The sequence below is a fragment of the Anopheles funestus genome, chromosome 2RL (genome assembly GCF_943734845.2).
Source record: "Anopheles funestus chromosome 2RL, idAnoFuneDA-416_04, whole genome shotgun sequence".
NCBI classification, from domain to species: Eukaryota; Metazoa; Arthropoda; class Insecta; order Diptera; family Culicidae; genus Anopheles; species Anopheles funestus.
Window position 1 is genome coordinate 28,792,016 of NC_064598.1, and position 13,174 is coordinate 28,805,189.

General features: G+C 42.5%; 2 protein-coding genes across 3 annotated transcripts in view; one reads left to right on the forward strand and one right to left on the reverse strand.

Annotated features, from left to right (window-relative positions):
• Nucleotides 1-1,329: 1,329 nt before the first annotated feature.
• LOC125766534 (uncharacterized) overlaps nt 1,330-13,174 on the reverse strand; it is a 68,282-nt gene continuing 56,437 nt past the window's right edge. For both annotated transcript variants that reach the window (XM_049432571.1, XM_049432570.1), the window contains exons 8-19: nt 10,106-10,183; nt 9,839-10,021; nt 9,566-9,756; nt 9,094-9,444; nt 8,924-9,015; nt 5,311-5,533; nt 4,879-5,226; nt 4,282-4,814; nt 4,080-4,219; nt 3,894-4,015; nt 3,601-3,815; nt 1,330-3,519 (exon numbers count right to left, since the gene is read on the reverse strand). In XM_049432571.1, the coding sequence (XP_049288528.1) occupies nt 3,245-3,519; nt 3,601-3,815; nt 3,894-4,015; nt 4,080-4,219; nt 4,282-4,814; nt 4,879-5,226; nt 5,311-5,533; nt 8,924-9,015; nt 9,094-9,444; nt 9,566-9,756; nt 9,839-10,021; nt 10,106-10,183 (2,751 nt within the window). In that variant the 3' untranslated portion in view covers nt 1,330-3,244. The remainder of the gene's footprint in view (nt 3,520-3,600; nt 3,816-3,893; nt 4,016-4,079; nt 4,220-4,281; nt 4,815-4,878; nt 5,227-5,310; nt 5,534-8,923; nt 9,016-9,093; nt 9,445-9,565; nt 9,757-9,838; nt 10,022-10,105; nt 10,184-13,174) is intronic.
• LOC125766554 (uncharacterized) lies at nt 6,183-8,911 on the forward strand. Its single transcript, XM_049432618.1, has 4 exons — nt 6,183-6,955; nt 7,029-7,223; nt 7,844-8,303; nt 8,365-8,911. Exons 1-4 carry the CDS (start codon nt 6,786-6,788, stop codon nt 8,815-8,817), a joined length of 1,278 nt encoding a protein of 425 aa, XP_049288575.1. The 5' UTR covers nt 6,183-6,785; the 3' UTR covers nt 8,818-8,911.

The window sequence follows — 13,174 nt, forward strand, 5'->3', positions numbered from 1 at the left end:
TTAACTAATTCAAGGATTTTATGTAAATGTAAATTCCGCTTGTACGTGATGAGGCTGCATAACAATATTTGTTGGCTGAAAGCTTCCTGGTAAATAGGAGCTAATCTTCTTGCCTAATGTTTTTCAAATAAGGCAAGATGTAGTAAGATTTTATAAAAGTTTTTTTTTGGATAAAAGAACATGTAAATTATTTTATGTATCTCGCGAGTCGTCTTATATTATTGTGTAAAGCGTTCAACATGTCGTGAGTTTAGAATTCCAATCTGACTCTCTGTAATGATCACGAGCAGGAACATTGGAATGGTTTTCTATCTAGTCAAGCGCTTTGATACTAAAAAAAATGAAACAATCTTTAAATAACTAAATTTAATTTACATTTCATGCGTACAAAACTACAAAACAAATAAAGTTGTCCAGTACTTTGGTTTTAATTTAGCTTTTACAATAGACCTTAGTAAGCTTCATCATTTTTTCACCTTTTCCCTGTGACCCAGTTCTTTCGCCGTACACCATCGGAACGTTTGGACAGAAAGCGATACAACGCCCACGGATCAAGACCATAACGAAAAACCGTCAACCAGCAGCTACTTCATGCCGCATGGACACAAACGTGCGTACTTTTTACATCGAACGATAGAAATGATGTAACAGAAATCATTTTCGATTCACAGTTCTTCATACGGTCAAGGTCGGACTCGGGTTAATGACACGACATTGCATACCCTTCTTTGCTTCCATATGGAAGATTTATTAACATATTTTAATTGTATAGTTCTCTAAAAACTTGCAATTAAACCAATTGAAATAGTCGTTATTTTTATTACACTGCTAGTTAAATTTTAAATTACATTGCCACCCGAAGGTAGAAAGTAATGCAAAATTTGAAAACCTCGCTTTCAACCGCATCATCGTACGCGACAAATTGTTAGCTACACAATCGGTAGAACAATTAGGCATTAAAGCTGCATTTTCACACGCTTAAATCTTCACGCCAAGATGAGACCCCCGCGTGTGTGTGTGTGTGAGTGAGGGGGTAGTTATATTTATGACAACCCACCCGTCTAGTTCTAGTAACGTTATGACCTCTCGCATGATCTCGAATGATGTCACGGTAAACATGGACAGGGCACCAGGGCACTGTACGCTAGTGGCCGCTTTGTACAACACAAACTGCAACTAACCAAGCTTTAGATGAGCTTCCACAGCTTGAAAACAAAGGTATTTTACAACAAACAATGTATCAGTTCTTTCATGTTAATAAGACATAAGACTTCTATCGGATTGTCATCAACGTTACGATAAATTTCCACTAAACAACCGGAAAATCGATCGATTTCGACAAAAACAAATTGTATTTCGCCGTCCATTTTCCTCTTGCTTTTTCTTCCGCTCAACTATTCCGGAATAGTTTACAAAGTATTATTCGTAAATCGTACTATGGTGCTGCATATTTCACGGTTTATAGTAGGTTTTCCACGTACCTATTGCCTAATCTTAGAGCGTGTGGAAAACCCTAACATAAAGAAGAAAAAAAAACTATGTATCGATACAGTAAACGTAAAGGTTTAGTAAGTAAGTTGGCTAATTACTCGGTAACGTCGCTTCTGTATGAGTGTGAGTGTTTTTTTTTTATTTTATCTTGGAAACATATACATTGCCGTAGGGGGTTTTTTGGCGATAAATAAAACAATTTGAAAATTTACCCAAAAGCAAATGGATTAAACTTATTTTTTCGATTCGTGCAAGATCGTCATTCCCCGATCAGGCACCGAAATCGTTCGTCTGTACTCACACAAATCCAATCATTCTAACGTTTCTGACGCAATTTTTTAATATAATATGCCTATATAAATATATGTTTACAGAACGCATCTTGTAACATATACGCGCGCCCTATATGCTTGCTCGGCCATGTTGCATTCATGGCCTCTTTTGCATCGGTTCGGTTATTTGCACAAAATGGTGATGGGTATGGCTTACAAAATGAATCATTCTGGAATACTTGGTTTTTTATCTTTCTTTTTTCCGTTTTTGTTTTTTCTTGCAAGATATTCGTGACAAACGCAGCCATGCTGCTTGGCCCCGATGCGTCTGGTTTTGTGCATGGCTTCAAAAAAAAAAAACAGTTTCAAAACGTAAGTACGAATGTTCTACCTATATTTACCTTTTACTTCGGTTTGCGAATGTATAGTAAACTCACCCGTCCCCAACAGGCTCAGTGTTGTTGTAGTATTATACTTTTTTTTTTTTGAGTTTTTCGACTAGCATGCATATTTACATTTACGCTTGGCTGTAGCGTATCTTAATGTGCTGGAAGGCCGGAAATATATGTGGCGCGCACAAACACTTCGATTTTGTTAACTGATTCAATTGGATTTCACGGATTGGCGGTTGGTTGTTGTTTGGCGCGAGCAACAACATTTTGGTAAGTTTATGCTTCATCTTCATCACTTGATAGCACACGCACTGCAACTGCACTTTATCGGTGCTTCACTTTAACAACTAGAAACAGTCAAGTTAGGGTTAGGCTAGTAGTTTTGATAGTCTTACACACTGCGGTTGTTTAGTATCCGTAATCATTAATCAGTAAATTCGATACACAAAAAAAAACGATAAGGAAAGCCCAACATTGCTAAAGCGGAATCTGCGTGACAGTCAACATTTGCTGCCGGTAACTTACTATCATGTGTAATTTTGATAGAGATTGTGTGTTTTTTTTCTCTCTCTCTCTTTACGATGTCTATTATAGTTTGCAACGTAACGCTCGTACATACAGTACTCGTAAGTACTTTGGAATAGTGGCCAAAGATGGCTGGCTAACCAAACAAACAAACAAACAAACAGAAACTAAATCCACTCCTTCCACCAAACCCAACTTGTTGCTAGTGAGCCGGTAAAAGCGAGCAGATATTACAAACTTGCATAAAGGTTTTCGCAAACGCTTATTGTCTTATCCGTGTTAACGGCTCACTGTGCGCACGCTTAATGTACGCAATCAAACAAAACTTTCGAAACCATATTCGAATGTATACGGAACGGGTAAAAAAACAGAGAAGAAAAAATATATCTTTCTTCCAAAAATTTGCAAGACCAGCTTGCACCTATACCGCATCCTCCATTGATGCCACCCGAGATGCTTTGAGCGAATTCGGGTTAATTCTGTTTTCCAAAACAAATGTAACAAAACAAATAGTGTGCGTAACAAACGGTACTCCTTCGGGACCAATCAATGGCCGACAGCGTTTCACACCTTCCACAGTAGCAGATGGTTGGTACTGTCCTCACGACCAGCCACCTCACTCATGGTGTTATTGCCCGCACTTCGGAAATCTTCGTAACCATCACCACCGGAAATTACGAGCAAGTCTTGCAGGGATGCTTTGCCCGCTTTTCCCGATCCGGCGGAGTTTTGGGCACCGGCCGACGATACGCTTCCTTCCTGCACTAGATCCGCGTCGCTGTCCGGTGATTCAACGAATGTTAAAAACCGCACATGCCCGGTATGACCGTGAGGAAGACCTGAGTAAAGAAACATACAAAATAAACGAGCGAGTAGTTAGTAAATTAATTGTCTTTTAACAAGACTAATTTGAAACCTACCCGTCACTGCCGGTAACGATGATCCTTTGGCAACATTGTGAGCTGCTATGGTTAGCAATACACCGGCACTAGTACCTACCCAGATCAGATCCTTGCAGGCGAGCAAGGATGTGACACGCAGGCAGGCCGCTTTGTGCTGTCGGATGATATCATCACAGTTCGAGAGCATCTTATTTACGGATGGTGCTAAATTTACCTCAAATATAATCTCAAAGCTGTAAATGGAGTCATACGTGGTTCGGTAAGTAAGTGTAATTACATATTGATAGGAAACAGTAGTACGATCAGGATACCTTTCATGATGGCAACATTTGATGTGCGCAGAGTTCTGCACCGAAATCCACACGTAATCGTTTAATACTGTCATATTAGTGATTGGTTTTGAGTCGTTCGAAATTTGAATCTGGCTGTCGATCTGTAAAGCAGTCAGATAGTGTCCTTAGTAAATGGCAAGTTTTTCACACCTTTTTCCAACTTACTTGCAAAGTTTTCGTGTTTAATACTTTTATAGTTCCCTGTATTGCGCACCACAGTTTCCCGTGTACGTTAAGTAACTTCACTACGGGATTGGTAACTGTGCCAACGGTCACTGTTAGCGGAGAGGCTACGTTCCATCCATCTGTAATGGAAAAGCGTTTAGTATCTCCAGATCTTCCGTGAGTAATGATCTTCCATACTTACTGCGATCCCTGGAGTACACACAAATATCACCATTCGCCAGGGATACAAACACACGATTATCTAAGTACAGTATGGAGTATACCGCACTCACGTGCGGTATCTTAATCTTGTTCTTCTTGATCCTAATGTTATCCGTACAGTTGTACACGTGTATGCAGCCATCCTCCGTTCCGAGCCACATCGTCGACTGCTGATTTTCCGACTCATCCACCACGTTCGTACTGGCCGTTGAATCCTGCTGCCGATGGTTAGGCGTCAGCGAGGTGGCACACGTTTGACCAGAACCAACAACCCGTTCCGGTTGACTTTCAGCATCGGAATCTTCACTAGAGCTGCCCGAATCTAGCTGAATGTTGGATTCGTTGTTTGTCACCGTACGACGCGTACTGCCATCGGTTGATTTGAACGATCCCTTACGTTCGGCCGATTTGGAGGGCGAGTTGGCGACGGAATTGTTCTGTCTGCACGGTGCACTGTTCACAGTCGCATCCACGATTGATATATTCACATTCATCAGTGATGAATTTGAAGCCCTACAAGATATCACCAAAAATGGTTATAATTTTCAACCCCTCCAGACAAATAGACCACTCTTACCGTTCTTCATTTGCCGGTACCGAGGAAACGCACAGTATCCGCGCATTACACACCCCGTTGCAACTCGTCACGGATGGTTCCGGCACAAGGCTGAGCACACAAACCTGACCCACGTATCCGTCACTGTTGCACACCCATACGTCCTTCTGCACACCGAGCGTTGGTGAGGCACAGGTGAATTGTAGACCGGCCCGTGTCTTCCGTATCGGTACGGATACGAAGAAGTCCGGTATTTGGCATCGTTCCAAGCTGTTGGCTAACTTCTGCTTAGCTTCCGCAAATATTTCCTCCCACTGGGTACGCTTTTCCGGCTTCGAAAACACCACAGTCATATTTTGAATACCGTTACTGTAACGATCGATCACGAAAAAGGATATGATTATTGCACCCCTCAATAGGTTGTCTTTCGAGGACTTTGTGGAATTCACTTACGAGGTGTTCCACGTTAACTCCAGTACATTTAGCTGCGCATCGTTGGTTTGCCGTTCCGCAAGTTGTCGCTGAACTTCGCGCTGTAATTCACGAATTGCTTCCTCCAAGGCTCCGTGAGGACATCGTAAGCTGGCGGCTTTATCGGATATCTCTATCAGCTTGCTGCTATCTTCCGAAAGATGTTCAATTTCTTTCATGATTCGTCTAACATTTTCGTCTTTAGCTAAAATGTTTGGTGAGAAAAAAGCATTCCGTAACACATTTCCATTATTATATAAATCCAAATATTAGAACACATTTCCATTTCAAGATATTCAAATATTGACTAAGATCGACTAGTCCCTAGTACAGATCTTTCTCTCAAGATGGAAGAGCACATCAAGGTGAAAGGTGGAGGAGTTCAACATATCTCCATTTACTTCAAGGATACTTACGCAATGAGTTCATTTGGAACTTTGGGCAAGCCTACAAAGCTGATGATCTACGTCAAATGTCTAGTACTCTTAAACCAGCCTACAAAGCTGATGATCTACGTCTATTTTCTAGTACTCTTAAACCAACCGGCGTCTGAAATTCCATGGATCTTTCATCTTTCATTGGTCAATCCAATTCACTCCAGTGACTTCATATCAAGTAAAGTTATTGTAACTTTAAAATATACAACTCTCGATATCAGATTCAAGCTCCATTGAATTTCCCAACAAAAATGAACTAATTGTTACTTAGTATTAGAACATTTAAGTATTTCTTAGGACATTCCAGCCATTTCTGACTAACTAGACTTACTTTTACTACATCGCAGGAGAGTCCGTTGCTTCAGGGACACGGTCCGGATGGGATTTGATCCCCGGTCCTGCGTGTGGGCCGGCGCCGCCCTTGCAATAAATTATTTCCACTAAATACCTTAAGTAACCTCTACGATAACTTCAAAACATGTGAAGAATCACGTTCATGTGTAAACACTCACATGCAAAACTTATTGCCCCAAACGAGAGATAATAGAAAGTTAAAATAACCATTTAACCATACCAACGGGGGTCATAAATCAAGTCTTCAGAATTTGGGCTTGTGTACGTACATTCAAAAGTGCACTTCTATCAATACAAAGACGGAACAGTCCATATCAAGATGCGACGATACGGCAACAATATGCAGGTAACGCGTCATGCTAACGGCGCCACAAGCACCGCAAAAATCCGTTATCAATTTCATTGATATGACCACGTTCTGTACGCACGTTCGGTACCATACTGAGGGTAGGTTGCGCTCCATCATTGCTTTATCTAAGTCTAGTTTTTTTTAATAGTATACTGGCTCTATTTGCTCGATACGAGCTCTGCTGCAGTAAGTAATACCGATCCAGCGGCAGTCCGTCTACAACGCTCCGACCGTCACCAGCTGGACCGCATCGTCTGCATTTGGGGATTTTGGGAAATTTTCGCTCTTTTAGCAGTGTCGTGTTGTGCGCGATCAAAATGCCGAAAACTGCCGAAACCAAGTTTGTGAATTCACTCTTTCTAACCAATCTCATCCAATCGCAGTACGGTGAGTCGGAGGTGAAAATTAAAGCGTACGATGTCGAACCAGCATCTGTCGATATTAACGATCCTTACGCACGATCGTCAATGAACCGGATCCTGATCAAGTGTGTATACTCTCCGCAAAGCATAATTCCAACTTCTTGTCTTGAAAACTAACACTACCTTTTCTTTCGCCAGATACACGTCGAAGGAAAATACCAACGATGCCGTCATTACGTTCGTGGCGAAAATCCAACCCACCGAAGGATTGCTGGTGGAACAGTTCAAAAAGGCGGACGTATTCGAGAAGGAGATCCTGATGTACAAGTCCATACTGCCCAGTATGGTGACCATGATTTCCAAGCTTGGTAGTGTCATCGAACTGGCACCACAGTAAGTAGCTACTCAGTTTCACCAATTATGATCGATTGGAATGCCCACACGGGTCAGCTGACTTGTGCTCTGAAGAAGCCATTATATAACATGGAAGATTGAATTGAACTGTTAGCGATTAGACGTAAGATATGGTCGCGTGTATCGGCAGCGAATAAGTTTGAAACTCGCTTAAATACGACAAACAGTAGGTCATAAACCACGTATCGCAGTGTCTAGGGAGAAAAGGGCATGCGGGTCTTTTTTTATTTTTGTTTCCATACCTCCCATACGAAGTGTATCGTTATCTGTAGTAACAGATAGACGACAATTCAAAACTACCTTACGTGTGATAATGGTAGAACACCATATCGGGAACCAAAATGAATAAACGCCTTTTCGGGGGGACATTCAATATTGACAGCCGATGACTAACACATATTAGGCAGTTAGGATTGATCGTAAAGGTGTTGATTTCCAATGTAGAGAGATAGGTATAGGAAGGAGTTTGTTTCTTTGTAATGATTTATTATGCTAGTTTGGCACAAAGCTTAATTGTTATGATAGGCTTTTTAATTAGCCGCATTATATTTTCCATCACACTTGGTGTTAACTGTAACTCCCATTACATTCCATTACAGGTTAATCTACTCCTCGCAGACACCTTCGGATCTTGTCGTGCTCGAGGATCTTACGGCGCGCGGATATAGCGTTGAAAATCAAACGCTTGGACTATCGTACGAGCAGAGCAAAATGGCGGTAGAGAAACTAGCTTTCTTCCATGCTGCCAGTGCTGCCATGCTGGCGGAAAATGGGCAAGCATTTGCGAAGTTCACCAGGGGTACGTTCCACAACGAGTACAAGGATAAGCTTAACTATTTCCCCGAAACGATTCGTACCGCTGGTGAATTTGCTTCCGAGCTTGGCATTAACCAGCTCATGGCGGACAAACTACAGAAGTTGCCGGCTAAAACGCTGCAAAAAGCCATCGAAGCGTACGAGAGTGACTTCAAGGGGTTCAAGGTGCTCAACCATGGTGATTTCTGGACCAACAATATTCTTTTCAAGTACCAGGGCAACGAACTGGTGGATGCTATTTTCGTAAGTGCATCGTGCCTTCAAGGAATGGTTTTTCGTTGCTAATGTTATAATTTTCCTGCAGGTTGACTTCCAAAACTGTGTCGTTGGATCACCGATCATCGATCTCGTGTACTTTTTGGCATCGTCACCCGCACTCGACGTGCTGGACAAGCATCGCGATGAGCTGGTGTACATCTATCATGAAACGCTTGTGCTGTTGTTACAGAAAATGGGCTACATGAAATCCGTCCCTTCCTTGCTGGAGCTACAGGTTGAGCTGCTGAAGCATGGTTCACTGCAGGTTATTTACGCCCTTACCGTTTCACCCTTTTTGCGCACCAAGGATGCACATAATACGCCACCGATGCAGCCGACACTGCACAATCCTAACCAATCGGCGAACGTTAAGCAAATTCTTCGCGCTCATGCTCCCAGCATCGTAGCACAGCTGACAGCGTACGAGCGGATCGGATTGCTCGATTGGGGTGCAAATGAAAGCAAAATTAAGGGACTGATGTCACGTTTCCAACGTTAACAGTCGAAGAAAAGTTTTGCCGATTTGCAATGTCGGTGGACATTTTGGGCGCAAATAAAAAGGAAATCCGACTATATACTTGTGTATCTGATTGGTGTGTACTTACATTTGACTATTTCCAAATCGTCCAGCGATATCTTCGTGAGATACTTGTACTTGTTCGTATCCAGCGTTGACGCAACACTTCCCGGGCAGGTCCTGCGGGTGGAATCGGAGTTTTATTAGTTTTCCCGCGGCAAAGCATATAGCGCGTTCCGCGCCATCAACTCAACCTACATGTTGGTTTTTCGAATCGTTCCGCTTCTTCGCTTAATGCTCGTTATCACTAGAAGATCGTTGAAGAGGAAAAAGCCACGCTCCTTGCGCGTTACCTGTCCCGATGGCATCGACACCAGATCGAACAGCAGGAAGGCACGTTCCGGTGTTACCAGATCGTTCATGCCCTCGATCACACCCTCCAGCTCGCGCAGTGCCGTCTCGCGCTGCCCATTTTCCAGCGCTTCCTTTTCCTTGCAGTTCAGAAATATCAGTATATCGTGCACTAACTTTAACGCTTCCTGTAACGGTTTCTGGTCCGGGTGTGTCACATCCGTGTGCTTTATCAGTCTTGTGAATATAAGTTCGTAGCTGCAAAAACGGGAGAAAGGGATAAGAGTGTTACGAAATGGTGTTACCCAATACAGCAAAACCAAGCGTCCCATATTGGGCACGTGTGGTGATGAAGCGCGTCTGCCCAAGCGATACATACTTTGGAAACTTTTGTACGGGTTTGATCAGCAGGTTGTCCAGCGATAATTTACCCTTGTGTTCCCGGGCCATGGCTTCGAGAAACCTTGCAAAAGCGGGACATTTCTGTCTCGCACTCCGGATAGCGTCCTTCGCCCTGTTCCAGTTGTTCACGAATGCCGTGTACGTGTCGAGTATGACCGGGCGGGAAAACTGGCGACGACAGGAAAAGGAAACGAGCACGAAACGAACGTAAAATCGAGCAAATTGGACACCTTCCCTTCAATGTACTTACAACGTCCACAAACGCATCGCCAATCATTTGCATCTTGTCCCAGGAATCCAATCGCCGCCGCAGCTCCTCAAGAAAGCGCTCGTGAATGTTCAGTATGGCTGGAACCATGAAAAATATTTCATCCACCGTTTGTGCATCGACCAGGCCCGAATTTTCTGGTGACTTTAGTTGGTTTAAATATTTCTAGAAGCAAAACAAAAAAAGGAAAGATTAATTTTATCTGTACCGGGGGCGATGGCTTCAAACGATTCGATCACGATAACTTACCAGCACTATCGTTTGCAGTGATTCCACGTACGACTTTTCCGTGTTGAAAAGCTCCACCACCACGTGAGTTCGCGTATCCTGTGGGTGGGGAGATGATAGGAAAAAAAAACCATGTAACCAAAGCGCAACATATTAGGTCAGATTGTTTTTTTTTTTTGCTGTTGTCCTCCGGTACAACTTTACAAGCGATCGTTTATGGTTTGGAGAAAAAGTTTACCACCGGGCTACTGATCCGTACGAACCGGGACAGTACATCAACGTGTCACCCAGGGGCCCCGATATGCGGAACGGTAAAATCGGTAACTGAATTAAAATCTCATTCCTGTTAAAAGCTTTTCATGTTGCAGTAATTGAATTTCCTTCACAACTTTTCGCTACGGTTCCACCACCGGGTTCCGGCCGTGTGCAGTGGTAACGGCGGTGGTGCACCTTGTGCTACGGTTGTTGTGGAAAAATTGAAAGGGGAGAAAGGGGGGTGTGAGGGAGAGGGAGGGAGAGCAAAAAACCCCATCCCGGATAAAGGAAGCGAACAGAAGTGGTTGAGTGAATTGTTGTACAGATCGATCGATGGATGATGCATTAAAGAATGGATGCATGATTTTAGTTTAAAAAAAAAATCACATTGAGGGTAAAGCATTGACATCATTATAACGTTGGTGCTACATTATGTTGTGGACATGGTACAGCAAAATAAAAAAGTAAAAACAAAAAGGGCACTACCGTAAAAGGGCACACAACAAAGCATGGGGACGTGAGCATGATTTGGGTTGGGTTACGAACATTAGCACGATGTTGTATCAACACAGACGAGCATCCGTGCTTGTGGCGGATGAGATCTTAATTAATTTATTGATTAGAAACAAAGAAACATTCACCTGCCCTGATAGGTTAGAATTACATTATTACAGCTAGCATGGAGCTGGATGGAGTTGGTAATATTTGAACAATTAAATTAATGGGCATTATTGTTTCATCTGGCACACAAAAGGTGTCTAAGGACATTTCTATTGTTTTGAATGGGAAAATGGGAAATTTCCAGTGAATTAGATTAAAATTTCCTAATTCTTTTGGGCACTAACATCTCAAGTGGAGGTTTTCTATCTTTATTTTCAGGTCTTGTATTAAATTTTCTTTAAAGGAGAACGATTTGAATGGGATTTGTTACCTCTCCAATCGTGTGGACATAATTTATATAAATTTGTAAATTATCTCAACATGTACCATTCAATTGTAATTGTTATAATAACTTGTTGCCAATCCTTATTAAAACTGAATTAAAATAATTTTATTTTAATAAAATAAAAGCATCGATATAAATATTTTTCTCTACAGTAAAATATTCTTTAAACTATTCACTATGCGTTAGCTCCATCAACAAAATAGAAAGCAACAGGAACAAATACAAAACAATTCCCCACTGCCGTTGCCCTTCTCACCACACCACGGACCCGCTGTGTAAGCGCCGTATTGCATCAACGCAGAAACAACCGCTAAACACTTGTTGATAACCACCATGTGGTAGTAGTGCAGCGTTGATAAATCAACGATATCATCAATGCAAACGCATGGTACGCGTGTTAAGCCCGCCAATCAGGTCGGTATCGTCAGAAAAATCACAACCTGCTACGACGGACCTGCTAAAAGTGACAAAACATTGGTTAGGCTGGCTGTTGTGTTGTCGTTGTATAAATAGTGCAAATTATGTCAACCCCATTTCGGACGACCTTCGTCTGTCGTTTGTCGCCCCCATCATTTAGATGACTGGTATTGGGAGCTTCGAGAATGCACCCATTCGCATCAAATGTGACGGTGGGGCAATAAGTATTCACTGTGGAAAGTCTGATTATTCGAATGCTAACAGTACGTGCGCATTCAGTTTTTGTATCGAATGACCAGTTCAATAATATAAATGCAAGAATTTTGCATACCAACTCTTCAACCTTACAAAGGGAAAAAGAGACCCTCTTTCCAATAGTCTAATCCTATCTCACGGCTTCACTTACATTGTAACAACTGATAACGTTGTGCCACATGGTGTTTTCCGACGTTGACTTTGGTGTCCGCTCCGGATCATCCTCCGAATCAGAGCAGAAGTTAAGTGGCATCATTGTAGCGCTTACACCAGCATTAAGTACAGAGCCAAACAACTAAAGGGAAAATGCAGAGCATCAACTACAACGACAAACACTTTTCCTCACGAGGACTTATCTTCATCAAGCTCTTAATCCCACGGCAACACAGTTCACACGCACACGTACGTACAAAAGCACTTTGCATCTTGTCGGATAGTTTTGTTTGGAGAAAAGCCTTGATGCATTGGTCCAAAACCTTACAACAAAAAAGTCTTCTTGAGTAAACAAAACACCAACAGCATTATGGTGTAAACTGGAGCACGTTTTGCAAAACGTCGTCTGGTGCGAATGGTTTTGGAAGCACTGACACTACAATCACACCTACACGCACGCAACATCTAACGCTTTGCATCGGTTCTGTTTTGTTTCCATTTGCTACACAGGTGTATTCTATCACGGAACCTGGTTCACCCTTAATGCTATGAAAATGTTCACCAATGCCGAACACGGCTCAATATTCCAACAGCTTGAAACCTTGAGCAATCCAGAGTGTGTGCGTCTCGGGGGAGGCGTTAGGTCCAGTTTCCTTTTAAGCGGTCCACCAACACCATACATAGGGAAGCACACTTTCGTAGCACCTTTAAAGAAGAGCGACTTTCAAACACCCTGCTCGGGAGCAGAAAATTAGTGTTCAATAAGTCCATGGGATCTTTCCATTGCCAGTATGCTTCGATGAACTGTCATTAAAGCATTAACATTGCACCACAAACAGCTCCATGAAAGTAGAAACGTCTGGGATGTTTTTTTGTTTCGCCCCCCCCCCCCCGATGTCAGGATGCTCAACTATACTCCACTCTGCTAGTATTGCAATCACTATGGTAACGATTTGATTAGAACAACAAATAGAATCATGAACGGGAGTATCTACCAGACAATAGACACTCTCCTCAGCATCCGTCCATTTGTGACGTGACGCTATCCAAAGACGGGACGCTGA